The sequence below is a fragment of the Dictyostelium discoideum genome, assembly GCF_000004695.1.
Source record: "Dictyostelium discoideum AX4 chromosome 3 chromosome, whole genome shotgun sequence".
In the NCBI taxonomy this organism is placed as follows: Eukaryota; Evosea; class Eumycetozoa; order Dictyosteliales; family Dictyosteliaceae; genus Dictyostelium; species Dictyostelium discoideum.
The window spans coordinates 5,809,931-5,827,430 of NC_007089.4; the positions used below are offsets into that span (position 1 = coordinate 5,809,931).

General features: G+C 22.8%; 7 protein-coding genes across 7 annotated transcripts in view; 4 read left to right on the forward strand and 3 right to left on the reverse strand.

Moving 5' to 3' along the window:
- Positions 1–1,449: 1,449 nt before the first annotated feature.
- DDB_G0282471 (hypothetical protein) lies at positions 1,450–5,490 on the forward strand (the record flags this gene model as incomplete). Its single annotated transcript, XM_634976.1, has 1 exon — positions 1,450–5,490. One exon carries the CDS (start codon positions 1,450–1,452, stop codon positions 5,488–5,490), a length of 4,041 nt encoding a protein of 1,346 aa, XP_640068.1.
- A 154-nt stretch (positions 5,491–5,644) lies between these two features.
- Positions 5,645–7,927, reverse strand: ints9 (integrator complex subunit 9; the record flags this gene model as incomplete). The annotated part of the gene is made up of 3 exons (XM_634977.1): positions 5,645–6,252; positions 6,325–7,391; positions 7,464–7,927. 3 exons carry the CDS (start codon positions 7,925–7,927, stop codon positions 5,645–5,647), a joined length of 2,139 nt encoding a protein of 712 aa, XP_640069.1.
- Positions 7,928–9,117: 1,190 nt separating this feature from the next.
- Positions 9,118–11,994, forward strand: gxcF (RhoGEF domain-containing protein; the record flags this gene model as incomplete). Its single annotated transcript, XM_634978.1, has 2 exons — positions 9,118–10,866; positions 10,945–11,994. 2 exons carry the CDS (start codon positions 9,118–9,120, stop codon positions 11,992–11,994), a joined length of 2,799 nt encoding a protein of 932 aa, XP_640070.1.
- Positions 11,995–12,385: 391 nt separating this feature from the next.
- DDB_G0282477 (hypothetical protein) lies at positions 12,386–12,780 on the forward strand (the record flags this gene model as incomplete). Its single annotated transcript, XM_634979.1, has 2 exons — positions 12,386–12,447; positions 12,576–12,780. The coding sequence occupies 2 exons, from the start codon at positions 12,386–12,388 to the stop codon at positions 12,778–12,780; spliced, it is 267 nt and encodes an 88-aa protein (XP_640071.1).
- Positions 12,781–12,893: 113 nt separating this feature from the next.
- On the reverse strand, positions 12,894–13,776 carry spf27 (spliceosome-associated protein; the record flags this gene model as incomplete). Its single annotated transcript, XM_634980.2, has 3 exons — positions 12,894–13,400; positions 13,513–13,616; positions 13,707–13,776. 3 exons carry the CDS (start codon positions 13,774–13,776, stop codon positions 12,894–12,896), a joined length of 681 nt encoding a protein of 226 aa, XP_640072.2.
- Positions 13,777–15,144: 1,368 nt separating this feature from the next.
- prlA (proliferation associated protein) lies at positions 15,145–16,393 on the forward strand (the record flags this gene model as incomplete). The annotated part of the gene is made up of 2 exons (XM_001134549.1): positions 15,145–15,253; positions 15,345–16,393. 2 exons carry the CDS (start codon positions 15,145–15,147, stop codon positions 16,391–16,393), a joined length of 1,158 nt encoding a protein of 385 aa, XP_001134549.1.
- Positions 16,394–16,643: 250 nt separating this feature from the next.
- DDB_G0282479 (hypothetical protein) overlaps positions 16,644–17,500 on the reverse strand; it is a gene marked incomplete at both ends in the record, with an annotated part of 1,061 nt that continues 204 nt past the window's right edge. The window contains 2 exons of the mRNA XM_634982.1: positions 16,644–16,933; positions 17,032–17,500. The exon at positions 17,032–17,500 is cut by the window's right edge and continues 204 nt beyond it. Coding sequence (XP_640074.1) covers positions 16,644–16,933; positions 17,032–17,500 — 759 coding nt within the window. The remainder of the gene's footprint in view (positions 16,934–17,031) is intronic.

Genomic DNA, 17,500 nt, shown 5'->3' on the forward strand with positions numbered 1-17,500 from the left:
GGTGTGTGTGTTGATATTGATTGTTTTTTTTTTTTTTAATGTTTAAATATAAATAAATAAATAATTAAATAAAAAAATTATTGTTGTTGTGCTTGTATAATTTTTTGAAAAAAAAAAAAAATAAAATAAAAAAAAAAAATCAATTTTTTTTATTATTTTTTTTTTATTTTTAATTTTATTTTTTATTTTTAATTTTTTTTTTTTTTTTTTTTTTTTTATGGAGGCAAAGGGGTTATCTTGTTTTTTTATTTTTAATTTTTTTTTTTTTATTTTTAATTTTTCTCTCGATTAAAAAAAAAAAAAAAAAAAAAAAATTTCCAAAAATGATTCAGCGTGAATTTTTCTTTTTTCTATTTTTTTTTTTTTTTATTATTATTTATTTGTTTTTTATTTTTAATTTTGATTACTTTTTCAAAATGAAATAATTTAAAATGAATTATTATTGATTGTTGTAATGTGGTGTGTGTGTGTGTGTGTGTGGTGTGTATGAGAAGAATAAAATCTTATAAAAAAAAAAAAAAAAATAAAAAAAAGTTTTGGAAAAAAAAGTGTTTTTTTTTTTCTGATTTCACTCCTAAATTTTTTTCTTTAATTTTTAAAAATAAAATCCTTCATAATTAGGAAAACTAGTTTTTTTTTTGGGCCTTCTTAAATTTTAAAAAAAAAAATAAAATAAAAATAATTTTTAAAAATAAAATCCTTCATAATAAGGAAAACTTGTTTTTTTTTTTGGGCCTTCTAAATAAAAATAAAAATAAAAATTAAGAAAAAAAAAAAGAAAAAAAAAAAATTAGAGATGTTTTTATTTTATTTTAAAATAAAAAAAACAGATTCTTTTTGGTATTCACCAAAAAAAAAACGAACAATGAGAATTTTTTTTTTTTTTTTTTTTTTTTGCCAATCGAGATTGGGAGTAGGAACGAATAACGAAAGAGAAAAAAAAAAAATGGAAGCGGGAATGAAAATAAATATTAAAATACAATAGTATTTAAATTATTTTATTTTTCATTTTTATCTTTATTTTTTTTTATTATCATTATTATTATTATTTTTTTTCTTTTTTATTATCATTATTATTATTTTTTTTTTTTTTTTTTGAAATATTATTTTGTAATTTTTTTAATTCTTTTTTTTTTTTTTTTTTTTTTTTTTTTTGTTTAGAAGTAGATTTTTTTTTATTTTATTTTATTTTATTTAAATACTGAAAAAATGAAATAATAACTACATAAAGGAGGGAACTTTTTTTTTTTTTTTTCACACAATAACGGTCAAAATTTTTTTTTTTTTAATTTTTTTAATTTTTTTTTTTTTTTTTTTTTTTTTTTTGAAAGCCATAAAATTTTTTTTTCCTTTTCCTTTTTTTTTTTTTGTTTTTTTTTTTTTTTTTTTTTTTTTTTAATATTAAATATTAATATTAATAAATATTAATATAGTTCTTTATAAATTATAATGTCATCAGTTGAGGAACTACAACAAGATCAACTACAACAAAAAGAACAACAAATAGAAGAACAAATAGAAGAACAAATAGAGGAAGAAAAAGAACAACAAGAGGAAATAAAAGAAGGGTCGATATCGATAAAAGACGATGTTGTAATGACAGTACCCATAATAGAGAACCATTTAAATAATAATAATAGTAATAATAAAATAAATAATAATAGTGTTGGTGGTAATAATAATATTAATAATAATAATAGCACTAAGAGCAATAGCAGCAATAAAACAATGACATCAAATGTTGCATCAATGGCAGTATCAGCAAAATCAACAACAACAACAACAACAACAACAACAACATCATCACCAGTGAAATCCAATAGTTTGAATAGATCAGGTGAGATATCAACAAAAAAAGCATCGACCCCAACTAAATCATCTCCATTGTCAAGCGGCAATGACATTAAAAAATCGGGTGAATTAAAAATGAGACCTTCACCAGCATTAGAATATAAAAGATCATCCTCTTCATCAAGTTTACCAATTTCATCAACAACAACAACAACTAGTAGTAGTAGTAGTAGTGGCGGTGTTTCAAAGAGAGCATCAGTAAACTTATCATCAACATTTAATGGTAGCAGTTCAAATATTGCAAGACCATCATCTTCATCAGCAATACAATCACCAACTATAAATAAAACTAAATCACTCACTGGTTCCAGTGGTAGTAGTAGTAGTGGCAGTGGATCACCATCAAGATCAAATACACCAGTTAATAGCACTATCAAACAAACATCAACCACACCAACTTCATCACCAAGAGTAAAAACCACTTCTACTGTATCATCATCATCATCATCATCAACTACAACTACATCTAGATTAGGTTCAACAACAACAACAACATCATCAACAACAGTAACATCATCACCATCAAGAGTAGCTTCAACATCAAGTTTAACACCACAAAAATCATTAACACCAAATAGATTATCTGGTACATTTCCAAGAACAACCACATCATCATCAACACCAACATCTTCACCATTAAGATCGACATCATCAACAACAACTACATCATCATCTACACCAAATAGACTTTCAAGTACAATTAATAAAGTTGTATCATCGTCACCATCATCAACATCATCATCATCATCTTCACCAACTAGATCAGCAACACCACTTCCACCAACTAGTACATCAAAATTGTCGTCAACGACATCATCATCATCATCATCATCATCTACCCCTAATAAAACACCACTTTCAACAAGATCAACATCAACACCATCATTAAGAACACCAGTTACAAATACAACACCAAGTAAATCACATTCATCATTTAGTACTCCAACATCATCACCATCTATGAAATCATCACCAGGTAAAGAGATGTTGGAATTTTGGAAGAAGAAAGAGACAGAAGCCTCACCAAAGAGTTCTCCATCAAGATCATTAACATCTTCACCATCAACTTCTTCACCAAGAATATCTTCAACCACTAGACCAGTGTCAATGACACTTAAATCACCTCTTGGTAGTATAAGTAGTAGTCCAAGTAGTAGTGGGGTTAAAAAAACTACTACTACAACAACAACACCATCATCACCACTTCCAAATATTAAATCAAGTTTAACAAATGGTAATACACCAACTAAACCAACATCAACAACATCAACATCAACAACAACAACATCAACAACATTATCTTCACCAAAATCTATAAGAAGATTAAGTACTCCAATACTTTCAAATAATTCAACACCAAATAAAGATTCATTAACCAAACCAAAATCAACATCTGGATTCTCAACATCAACCAAATCATCACCTGTATCATCTATTAAAAAACCAACAAATCCAAATCCAACTCAACAATTTGTTTCACCAAGTAAATTATCAATTAATGGTTCAGTATCAAAATCATCACCAATTAAAATGTCTGAATTAAAACCTGAAGTTAAACAACAAAAACAACAAGAAATTAAAATTGAACAAGTTGAAATTAAAAAAGAAGAAGAGATTAAAAAGGTAGAACAAGAGGTTAAAAAAGTTAAAGAACAAGAGAAAACAATTGAAATTATTAATGAGGAAACAATGGATGTTGAAAAAATGGAGAATGAAATTCAAAACCTTGAAAATCAAATTAAAGAACTTGAACTACAAGAAAAACAAAATAATAATAATAATAATAATAATAATAATAATAATAATAATACTGTTGAAGCTGTAGAAGAACAACAACAACAACAACAACAACAACAACAACAACAACAACAACAACAACAACAACAACAACAACAACAACAACAACAACAACAACAACAAGATGACCAAATTAAAAAGGTACAAATTGAAAATCAAGAAGAAGTTGCACCATCATCATCTGATATTACAAATGTACCAACTGATGGTATTTTCTTTAGTACTGAACAAAAGACAGATGATTCATCAAAAACTCAATCATCAGATTCATCAAATACAGATTCATCAGATTCATCAAATACAGATAAACAAGAATCAACAAATTCATCACAATCAACATCTATTATCAATACATTATTAAATCATAAAAAAGATAACGAGGATGATGACGATGACGATGAAGATGAAAATAAGAAGCCATTAAATAAAATAACAGAAAAAGTTGATGATAAAGAACAAGAGAATAAAAATAATAATGAAGAAACAAAAGAAGAGGAAGAAGAAGAAAAAATTAAACAACAAGTAACCAAACAAGAAGAAATTAAAGAAGGAATTAAAGAAGTTAAAGAAGAAATTAAAGAAGTTAAAGAAGAAGTTAAAGAAGAAGTTAAAGAGGAAATTAAAGAAGTTAAAGAAGAAGAAGATGATGATAAAAAACGTAAATTTGAAAAAGTTGAAGATTTAATAACCTCTGGCAAAGTTGAAGAGCCTGTTAAGAAGTTATTTGTTCCTCCACATTTCATTACATCACTATCATCACCATCTTTAAATTCAACTTCACCAACTATTTTAGAATCCAATAATAATAATAATAATAATAATAATAATAATAATAATAATAATAATAATAATAATAATAATAATAATATACCATCAACAACGACTATAGTATCAGAAAATACGTCATCCTCTGTGGCAAATACAACCACAACAACCACAACAACCACAACAACAACTATACCAATAACAGTTACAACAACACCAACAACTACACCAGTTCAATCATTACATTCTTCATTATTATTACCAGTACCAAATTCAATTACTTCAACAACTTCAACACCAACAACTCCAACTACATCACCATCACCTGTATTTAATAAACCAATTTTACCACCAAGAGACTTAAAAGAAGATACCAAAAAGATTTGGTTAAGAGCATTTTCAACTCTTCCAGTTGGAATGGATTTACCAAGATTAGCATCATGTATTTCAGTTTTCGATGCAAGATCATCATCATCATCTGAATCACCAACTAAAGATTTAGCACAAAGAGATAGTCCAAAGAAACAAGTCATTGACGTTTTATTAGGTCTTTTACAATTATTCCCAGTTTCAGATGATAATACTACAAGTAAAATTAGAAACTCTGAACAATTGATTGAAACATACACAACCATTGGTGAACCACTACCATTTTCAAAATCATTATTGGAGAATTTCGGTGAACAGTCACCAATTCTTCAAGCTTTGAAAGCTTGCAATCAATCAATTATCGCACCATCTGTTATCGAATTGAAACTTGGTATCTGTCAAAGATTAATGTTCAAAGATGCAGGTGGTTGGGAAATTAGCATAAAGGCCATCGATAATGATACCGTCATCATATCACATGTAAAGAAACAACAACATATGGATCCACGTAAAGAAGAAGAATACTTTGAATTCCTTTGGGAGTTGGAATTAATATTCAATGGAGATTTATCAAAATTAAATAATGTAACACTATCAATATTAGAATTAAAATTCGGTGAAAAAACAAGACAAGATAAAAAAGATGAATATTTATTATTATTTAATGATCATTTAAAAAATAATAAAATAAATAAATTAAATAATTAAAATAAATAATAAATAATAAATAAATAATAAATAATAATAATAATAATAATAATAACTTTTGAAATATTGTCTACATATTACCCCCCCCCCCCCTCTTTATTAAATAAAAAAAAAAAATTATAATTTCTAAACTTGTTTTTATTATTTCTTTTTTTTAAACATAAAAACCATTACAATTTAATAAAACTATATCAGAAATTAATCTTCTTGTAGTTTCACAACTTGTTTCAATATTTACATTTTGTGGTGATAAGTGAATATTTGTAACTTGGTCACTATTATTGTTGTTGTTTGTTTTGTTTTTACTTGAAATTTTAATTAAATAATAGTTTTCATTTATTTCGAAATATTCAATAGAATCACCATTATTTTTAAATTGTTTTGTTGAATTTATAGCCTTTATAATATTTTCAATTGAAAGTGTACCCCAAATAAACTTTTCTTTGATATGAATGATTTTATTACTATCAGAAATATTTGGTGGTGATATTATTAATTCATGATCACTCATTGATAAAACACCTGATATCTCTGCTACATGAATTGGTTGTTGATTATTTATTGTAGTTGTAGTTGTAGTAGTTGTATTATTTTTTAATTGTGATGATTTATCTAAAACTTTTGTTTGAATGGTTTGAGCTAATTCTTTATCAATAAAACCAGATTCAAAATTTTGATTATTTTGAATTTTAATTGTATCTAATGGTAATATTGTTGTGACTATACCAAAATTACCATTTGAATGTTTATTTTTTACATAATCTTTTTTTTTTTGTATATAAATTATTGAGTTAGTATTAAAAAATCAATATGTATATTTTTTAAGTAACTTACTTTTATAAATTCTAGGTATTATTAAATGTTTTGGAGATAATTTTGAAATTAATAAATTTGCTTCATTAAAATTTATACGAGGATCAATTGGTAAGAATTGAATTCTTGATATTTGTTTAGAGAAAGGTAAGACGGTTGATTTGAAATCGAAATCAGGTTCAATTAAGAGTATTGAATTCTTTGGATTATCGTAGAGTTTAATTAGAGTTGTGATATCACCAATTCTACAACTTGGATGACCAGTGAAAATGATACAAGGATCATTTGCTTGAAAATTTGAATGTACATGTTGATAGGCTTGAAATTGGCCTTTTCTCATTAGATCTTGATGGAGGAAAGGTGTTTCAGGCATGAAAGCTCTCTCTTGCTTCGATTTATTTAACCACTCTGAATAGATATCGGCATAGGATAACACGGCTTTACTAACGGATGAAACGAAATAAATCGGAACATAAGGCAGACCGACTTTATTCAAATAGTCTGCTAAATGTTCAAACAAATCCAATATGATACCACATGAATAGGAGGGTATTAAAACTGTACCACCTTGTTGTAACGTAGAGCCTATGTTACTGCAAAGTTCACTCAACATTTGGTCGGGTGGATTGTTTGGATAATGATTGATTTTACTTAGAATTAATACATCTGGATTATCAATTGGTGATAATTGAAATGGTGTTGGATAACGTGATAATGATAAAGACGAATCCGATATATAGACCACCCTTTCAAAGCCTTTACTCTCAATGACCCAATTTGCCGATCCTAACCCATAGCCACTACTACTTGGAATACACTCAAATCCATAGTGTTTAATACTTTCATTGAATCGAATCGATTGTATCTTTTCAAATGATTTCTCTATATCAATCTTTTTATATAAATCCTTCCATCTATAACTATCCCTATATAAATTCTCATTCTCCATACCAACATTATGTACATTTAATTTCTCTAATATTTCAATATTTTGCCAACAATCTGATAAGTTATTATTATTATTATTATTATTTATACTACTATTACTATATTGTTTATCCATTTGTACTAATTCTTCAAGTAATAATCTTTTAATTTTGTTTTAGTATATATATTTATATTTTATATTTTTATTGTTTAATTTTTTTTAAAAAACTTACTTTCCAATTTGAACAGTTGGTTCAGTTGCATAAATTTTACCTTGAAAATTTGTATATTCAGTGATAAATGGTAATGCATAGATATTTGTATAATTTGAAATTAAAATCATATCAATTGTTGAAAAATCATCAATCATTTCAAATTGAGGACAATTATATTTTATGTTACTACATCCATTATCAATATATAATGTTCCATTTATATTTTTAAAAAATTGATTCAATTCTTTATCTTTTTCTTTAAATGAATATGAATTATTATTATTATTATTATTATTATTATTATTATTATTATTATTATTATTATTATTATTATTATTATTATTATTATAATTTAAATTCTTTGGTAAGAAATGAAGTATTGATGAAATTTCTAATGCACAATCTAATAGTATTTTAACATTTTTATATTCTAATAGAAAACATGGTGATTGAGCTGATTGACTTAAACAATGAACTTTCATTTTTTATGTCAAAAAAATAATTTAAAAAAATAAAAAAAAAAAAAATAAAAAAAAATAAAAAAATAAAATTAAAAATAAATTAAAGAAAATTTTTTATGAAAATAAAAAAAAAAAAAAAAAAAAAAAAAAAAAAAAAAAAATTAAAATGGTGTTAATTAAAAAAAAACGATATTCTGCAAAAATAGATTTTATTATAATCATATGATAATTACGATAATTAACACGCCAAATAACACAAAATAATCAAAAATTTAATTTATTTTTTTAAAAAAAAAAAACATCATTAATTAATCTTTATTATAATTTATTTTAAAAATAAAATAAAAATAAAATAAAAATAATAAATTAAATAAAAATAAAATAAAAAAAATAAAAAAAAAATAAAAAAATAAAAAAAAAGGGGGTTCCTTCCATATCAAAATTTTAAAACTTACATATACGTATTTAAAAAAAGGATTTTTAATTTTTAATATCCATTTAGTTTTTTTTTTTTTTTTTTTTTTTTTATTTTATTTTCACAAATAATTATTTTAAAATACTTGCCAGCACATAAAAAATTTATATATATTTTTTATATATATTTTTTATTTATAACTCTATCTCTCAACAGATCTCTCATTATTTTTTAAAATTATTAATTTTAATTATTTTTCCAACAAAAAAAAAAATTTTAATTAATTTAAAAAACCCTTTAATTAAAAAAGGTAAATAAAGATTGTTTTGTTTTGTTTTTTTTTTTTTTTTTTTTTTTTTTTTTTTTATTGTTTTTTTTGTTTTTTATTTATTTATTTATTTTTTTTTAAAAAAATATTTTTTTTTTCCTTTATTTTATAGTAATAATAAAAAAATAAAATAATAGTAATAATAATAATTTTTAAATATAATTGCAATAAAAATTATAGCCAAAATAAAAAAAAAAAATAGTAATAATAGTAGCAATAAAAATATTAGCACAATAATTTAAACCAATATTAAAAAAAATTATTTATATATAATTAAAAATTTTAAAAAATAAAAATATAAAAAAATTAAAAATAAATACTAAAAATACTAAAAATTATTTATTATTCAAATAAAAAAAAAAAATTAGAAATAAAAAAATATATATAAATAATAATAATAAATTAAGGTGCACTCAAAAGATTAAAAATAAAAATAAAATAAAAAAAATAAATGATATAAAAAACAAAATGAATGGTCACAACAGGAATAATAGTGGAGGTGATAGTAATAAAATGGAACAGATAAAAAATAAATTTTCATCTTCAACAAATAATAATAATAATAATAACAATAATAACAATAACAATAATAATAAGAGACTTAGTAGGGGGAGTACAATTGGTAATTTTAATAATTCAACACAAAATAATAATACTAATAATAATAATATGAATATGAGTATGAATATGAATAATAATAATAATAATGGAGAAACAAGTGGATTTATTGCAGATAGGGTGAAATTTTTTCAACAAAAAGATGTGGAATGTAAAACACAATCTCCAATTGTAAACTCTAGACATAATAGACAAAAAAGTAACTGTTCAAATGAAGGTTTATCACCTCAAAAATCATCTCCAAAAATTATACCAAAAGAAAACCCACAGCCACCACCCCCACAAATACAAATTCAACAAAAACAACCACAACAACCACAACAACCACAAAAACTACAACCAAAACAACCACCAAGAGTACAAAGAGCATCAACATCAATTAATTTAAATAGTAATATATCTGGTAATGATAATAATAATAATAATAATAATAATAATAATTTTAATAGTGGTGGTAATAAAAGAAGATCAAGAGGACTATTGCCAACTCCACCAATTTCAAGATCGACAAGTATAGATAGTAATTTAGGTGACAATATAAAACAACAACCACCACCACTATCGAATATCGAAAACAATGTAAATAATAATAATAATAATAATAATAATAATAATAATAATAATAATAATAATAATAATAATATTCAAAATAATGTACATAAAGATGAAGTAATTGTAGATGAAGAATATAATCAACAACAAATTAGTTTAGAGAATTTAACAATGAATAATTTCGATAATGAAGGATTTGATGTTCATTCAAATACAATTGATGGTTCTAATATTGAATGTAGTGGTAGTATTGAAACTATTAATAATGAAGGGTTTGGTGGATTTGGTGGTGATATAAATTGCAATGATTTGGATAATATTGGTAGTGGTGGCAGTGGTGGTATGTTTGATCCATATTATAATATAAATCAACATTCTTATAAAAAACGTCCAATGGATAAAGATACCGAGACGGTTTTAGAGGCAATTGATGTTTTAGAAAGGTATCATAAATCACCTCAATTAGTTGATGTATCAATGTTAATGGAAGCTAATAGTGCAAATTCCACGGACACTGATAGTATTAGCAATGCAAGTGGTACAAGTACTGGTAGAAATAGTTTAGAAAATAGTGTAATAAACCAATGGAAACCATCCTCTAAACCTCCACAAATACCAATTTCATCTTCTGCATCCTCTTCCTCTTCTTCTCTTTTATCAACCACATCAACTCAATCTGAACCAATATCGACAATAAATAAAAACCAACGTCAACAAAAAAGAAAATCAAATAGTCAAGGTACATTTTTATCAAAATCAACACCTGGAACCACACCTAATCAAACCACTAATTCAAGTGATGAACAATTACAAAGAAAGGTTTTAGAAGAATTATTAGCAACTGAAGAAGATTATCTAAGAGATTTAGATTTCATAATAAATGAAATGGTTGAACCATTATCATCAAAAGGAATATTGGATAAACCAAATATAATGAATATATTTTCAAATATTGAAATCATAAGAAATGTTAGTAAAACTATAGTTGATGATTTAAAACAAAATCCATTAACACTTCATTATTGTGTTATGGTTTTTAAAAAAATGGTAAATAAGTTTTTTTTTAAAAAAAAAAAAAGAAAATAACAAAATATTTATTTTAATTTTTAATTTTTTTTTTTTTAGTCAGCATTTTTTAAAATGTATTCACAATATTGTACACATCATCAGAAATCGATTCAAGTATGTTCAGAATTAGTTAAAAGTAATTCAACATTTTCAACATTTAAAAATGAAATATCAAGTAATAGTAATGGTAGAGGATTATCAATGTTGGATTATTTAATAAAACCAATTCAACGTATTTGTAAATATCCACTACTATTTAATGAATTATTAAAGAGCACCACAAAAGATGATGAGGATTTCTCAACATTGACAGAGGTTCATGGTAAACTTGTAGAGGTTGCAGAGTTTGTTAATCAATGTCAACATATTAAAGAAAATAATGAAAGATTATTAGAGATTCAAAATTGTGTTGAAGGATCTCCATTTCCAATACTTGAATCAACAAGAAAGATATTAAAAGAATGTTGGGTTAGAATTAAAGAGGGTAAAAATGATAATGACAATCATAATAGATATATTTTCTTATTCAATGATAATATCATGTTTACAAAGAATAGTTCATTCACAAAGAAATATCAATACCAATATTCATTCTCTTTGCCCTATCATTCAACCAAGTTATTACCTTCTGTTAAACCATTATCAATTCTATTAAATGGTTTAAACTCTGACAATATTTCAATATCCATTGAAGTTATATTTCAAGAACAGGCAGAGAAAGATGAAGTTTCATTGTTATTGGCTGATTTAATAGATCAAGGTAAAAAACAATTGGAAAAATTAAAAAGTCGTTCATCAGTTTTAATTCCAAAAAATTTATCTGAAAATAATAGTCCAAATACTTTTAAATCAAGTAATATTAATAACAAATCTTCAACAACATCATCATCTTCTTTTCAACATCAAAGTAGTAGTAGTAGTATGAGTAATTTAACATCACCTCCATTTATATCAAGATCTCAAACCTCTCAAACTTTATTACAACAACAACAGCAGCAACAACAACAACAAAGTAATCCAGCACTATTAAAATTATCAAAAATTATGTTAGAAGAGGATGCCAAAAAAAGAAGATCAACTTTAAATCCAATCGAAAAGAAAAATTAATTGTTTTTTTTTTTTTTTTACAAATTAAAATATTGGAAAATTTTGGAAAAATACTTGAAAATATTGGAAAAAAAAAAAAAAAAAAAAGAAATATTTATTTATTTATTTACAGAAAACACATATTTGTAAAAAAAAAAAAAAAAAAAGGAAAATAAAACAATTTTAATTTCATAATTTTTTCATTTCAAAAAAAAATAAATAATTGGTTAAATAAAAAAAAATAGTTTGGAAAAAAAAAAAAGAAAAAAAAAAAAAGAAAAAAAAAAAAAAAAAAAAAAAAAAAAAAAAAAAAAAAAAAAAAAAAAAAAAAAAAAAAAAAAAAATTTCCAAAAAATAAAAAATTATTATTATTTTTAGTTTTTTGTTGTATAGGAAAAAAAAAAAAAAAGCAATGTATGTCACATCTAGAATTGGAAAAGTAGTAGATGCGTCAAAAGTGCAAGTTAGAAAAGTGTAATATAGTTATCTATTTATTATCATAACTATTCCTATAACTATTCCTCTTTCTATTCCTATTCTTTTATACTGATAAATAATTATAATTATTATTATTATTATTATTAATTTAAACTAAAATTCAGAAATATCGGAGGTAATACAATTTCCACACCATGTATAGACGTTTGTAAATTAGATCCATCTTCAGGTTTTTGTATGGGATGTGCTAGAAATAAAGAAGAGATTGGATCATGGAGCACAAAAAAAGAGGAAGAAAGAGTAAGAATAATAGAAGAAGAATTACCAGAAAGAAAACAGTATATACACTATCCTCCAATTAATAAATAAAATTTTAAATAAATTATTTATATTATTATTATTATTATTATTATTATTATTATTATTATTATTGAAAAAAAATAAAAATAAAAAAAGAAAAATAAATTTCTTTTTTAAAAATGTTATTTATTATTTAAATCACCATTTTCTTGTTGTTGTTGTAATTGTTGTTTTAATTTTAGTTGTTCAATTTCCAATTCAATACTTTTACAAGCTGATTCGATTTCAGTATTTTTATAAACTAATTCTAAAAACTTTTTATCATGTTGTTGAATCTTTTCAAAGGTTTGTTCTTGTGATAACTTTCTTTGAATGTTGATTTCTTCGATTTGTTGTTTCTTTTGATCCAATTGTTTCTTTAATGTCTTTTGAAGTATCTCTAAATCTGATAAATATAATTTCCAACTGTTACCACCGTAACGTTGTAATAACTCTAAATTAATCTTTCTTATATCTTGATGTTCCAATTGTGATCTCGCATTATTTAAACTATCATTCCATTGTTTCTCATTTAATTGTTGTTTTATCATTGTTGTTGTCGGTTCAACTTTATATCTACCAATATCAAATTCTTTCATCTTTTCTTCTTTTTCCATTCTTTTAAAATCATTTTCTAAAAATTGAAAATTCTTTAATATAAAAAAAAAAAAAATAAAAATTATTATTATTATGAAAAATAAATTAATATATAATTTATAAATGGCATATATATATATGTATATATATATAAATAATAATTACATTATAATCTATATCTATAAATGATGGTAATTGTGCTAAATAATCTGGTGGTGTAAATGTTGACATTTCATCACTAATTAATTTATTTATAAGTTCTTGTTCATCTATTAAAGTTAATAAATAAAAAAAAAAATACATATTAATACTAAAATTGAAATGATGAAAAAAAAAAAAAAGTGAATGTATGTACGTACTTTCATTAACTGAATCATCAACATATGGTAATGAATCAATATTCTCTGCTCCTTCTATAATTATGTTCATTTTTATTTTATATATTGTATTTATTAATTTATATGTGTGTTTGTGTGTTTGTTTTATTTATTTTACAGTTTGTTTTTGGTTTTTGGTTTTTGGTTTTTGGTTTTTTTTTTTTTTTTTTTTTTTTTAATATAATAATCGATTATTAGGTTTGTTTTTTTTTTTTATTTTTTTTTTAAAAAAATTGAAAAATTAAAATAAAATATAAAATTTATTATATAATAATAATATATATGTCCGAATTCGTGTGTGAGTATGTGTGTGTGAAGGTTATGTTTGCAAATGAGTTTTTACTATCTATTTGTTGTTTGTTTTTATCTGTGTTTAGCGCCAACAAATACGTTTGATAAAAAAAAAAAAAAATTCTGAAAATTTTGCTTTTTAATTTTTTTTTTTTTTTTTTTTTTTTTTTATAATTTCATTTTAATTTTTATTTAATTTTTCCAGTAAAAGATAATAAGATCTTATTTATTCATTTTTCCATTTCAATCATTTTTAATCTTACTAAAAGAAAATCTATTAATATTTAAAAAAAAAAAAAAAAAAAAAAATTATTTAAACTTTTTTTTCCATATTTTTTTTTTTTTTTAATAATTAAAAAGAAAAAATTAAAAAAAACTTTGCAATGAAAATTAGATCATCAATATTCTAAATTTAGACTATTAATCCAAACATTAATTTTTTTTTTTTTTTTTTTTTGTTTAATTCAATTAATCTATGGATTAATTAAAAATCAGTGCGTTTATATATAAAAAAAATAAAAAAATTTTCCAATTATAGTTTTTTTATTTTTTTTTTATTTTCTTATTTTTTTTTTGTTTTTTTTTTTTATTTTTTTTATTTTTTTTTGGACTAAAAATTATAAAGGGGGTATTCAAAATAAAAAAATAAAAAATTGAGAAAAATAATTTTATTATAAATAATTAAAATTTTTGATCAAAAAGGTATTTTTATTTTTTTTTTTAAATTAATTTTTTATTATAAAAAAAAATTAATAATAATAAAAATTTAATAATAAATTAATTCAAAATAGGAAAAATAAAAAAATAATAAATAAAAAAAAAAAAAAAAATAATTTGTAAAAAATGCCCAAAACGTGAAAATTAAAAAAAAAAAAAAAAAAATTTTTTGTGTGAACAAACAAAAAATTTCAAAAAAAAAAAAAAAATTATTTTATTTTTCATTTCAATTTAAAAAAAAAAGTATGATATCATTTTATATATTTCTTTATTTTAACTCATTTTCCTAAATCTTGGAATTAAAAATGAAAAAATATTAACTTTTTTTTTATTTTTTATTTTTTTTATTTTTTTATTTCTTTATTTTTTTTTTACTTCTTAAAGAAATCAAATATATATATATAATTTAAAGATGTCAAACAAAGACCAAGAAATCAAAGAAGAAGCACCAGTTGCTATTGAAGATCTTTCAAACCCAGTTGTTGTTGATTCATACAATGCTGCTGGTATTATTGCAAATAGTAAGTTTTTTTTTAATTTTATTTAATCATTTTCTAAAAATAAATTATTAATAAAATTTTTTTTTTATTTTTATTTTTTATTTTATTTTAGATGCAATTAAACATGTAATTTCAAAATGTGTTGTTGGAGCATTAGTTGTTGATATTTGTCAATATGGTGATGATTTCATTGAAGCAGAAGCAGCAAAAACATTTACAAAGAGAAAGAATTTAGAAAAGGGTATTGCATTCCCAACATGTGTTTCAGTTAATAATTGTGTTGGTCATTTTTCACCATTAAAAGGTAATACACGTACATTGAAACAAGGTGATGTTGTAAAGATTGATTTAGGTTGTCATATTGATGGTTACATTGCAGTAGGTGCACACACCATTATCATTGGTAACACATCAGCTGAATCAATGACTGGTAAGGTTGCCGATGCAATTTGTGCTGCCCACTACGCATTGGAAGCAGCATTAAGAATGATTCGTCCAGGTAAAACATCAAATGAAGTCACTCAAGTCATTGAAAAGATTTCCGATATGTATGGCGTCACTAGTGTTTCAGGTATTTTATCACACGAATTAAAACGTTTCATTATCGATGGTGAAAAAGTAATCTTCTCAAAGAATGAACCATCACAAAAGATTCAAACCTATGAATTCCAAGAGAATGAAGTTTACTGCATCGATATCGTCATGAGCACTGGTGAAGGTAAAGCTCGTGAAGAAGCTGATCGTCCAACCATTTACAGAAGAAATTTAGATAGCACTTACAAATTAAAATCAAAGGCCTCTCGTGATTTCAAAGATCAAATCGTTAAACGTTACTCTGCCCTTCCATTCCCATTAAGAAACTTTGATGAAAAAGTTAGCAAACTCGGTTTGGTCGAACTCGTTGAACATCAAGTTTTAGCCGCTTACCCAGTACTCTTTGATAGATCCGGTTGTGAAGTCGTTCAATTCAAAACTACCGTTTTAGTCTTACCAAATGGTAACCATAAACTCATTGGTACTGAATTCCCATTACCATTCGTTAGATCAGAATTCTCTGTCACTGATGATGCCATCAAAGCTTTAATCGCTTCACCATTGAAAATTAATAAAAAAGCTGCCAAAAAAGCTTCCGCCACTACCATTGATGTTAAAATGCAATAAATTAATAAATTAATAAATTTTTAAAAAATTTATGTATAAAAAAAAAAAAATAAAAAATAAATAATAATAATTTGGTTGAAAAAACCATTAATTATTTTTCTTTTTTTTTTTTTTTTTTTGTTTTTAAAAAAATTTATATTTATTTTTAGATATTAAGATTTAATTATTTTAGATATTAATTTTGAAAATATGATGATTGATCTTTTTTTTTTTTTTTTTTTTTCCTGTTTTATTTATTTTATTTTATTTTTTAACTTTCAAAAACACTTGTTTTACAAATTGGACAAACACTTTTAATTTTTAACCATTTTTCAACACAATCTGAATGATAATGGTGAATACATGGTAATGTTTTAATTGCATCATTAACAGCAAAATCATCCAAACATATTGAACATGTCTTTGAATCACCACCTTTTAAAAATATTTCTAAATCTTTATCTGTATCTATAAAATGAGTTGGTAATAAATCAATTTGTTCTTTTTTTGCTCCACCATGATTTTGAATATCATTATCTAATGCTAATAACATATCATAATCTAAATATTAAAAAAATAAAAAAAAAAAAAAAAATGAAAAATATTAGTTTTATATTAAATTTGTAATATAAATCTTTTGAATTTATAAATAAATTTACCATTTGAATTAAAATCTCTATCAATTAAAGTTAATTGTAAATTTAAAGGAGGATTTATTAAATGTGATAATCTCGAAAATTGGGAATTTGGGAAAAATAATCTTGCTCCAACACCACCACCATTATTATTATTTATATTATTATTATTATTAGTATTGTTTGGATTATTTCCAGGATAAAAATGATAACCATTCACTTCTATTATTCTACTATTATATCTTAAACCATACCAAATTTGAAAGAATGTACCAGATACTGCAATTAATGCAAATACCCATAAAAGAAATACTGGTGTCAAATTTATTATTATAAAAATCGCAAATGATATAGTTGACACAATTAAAAATATATTAAAATTTGAATTTATTATTTGTTTTATTATTTGAAAAATATTAAAATTATTATTATTATTATTATTATTATTATTATTATTATTATTATTATTATTTATATTATTGTTTATATTATT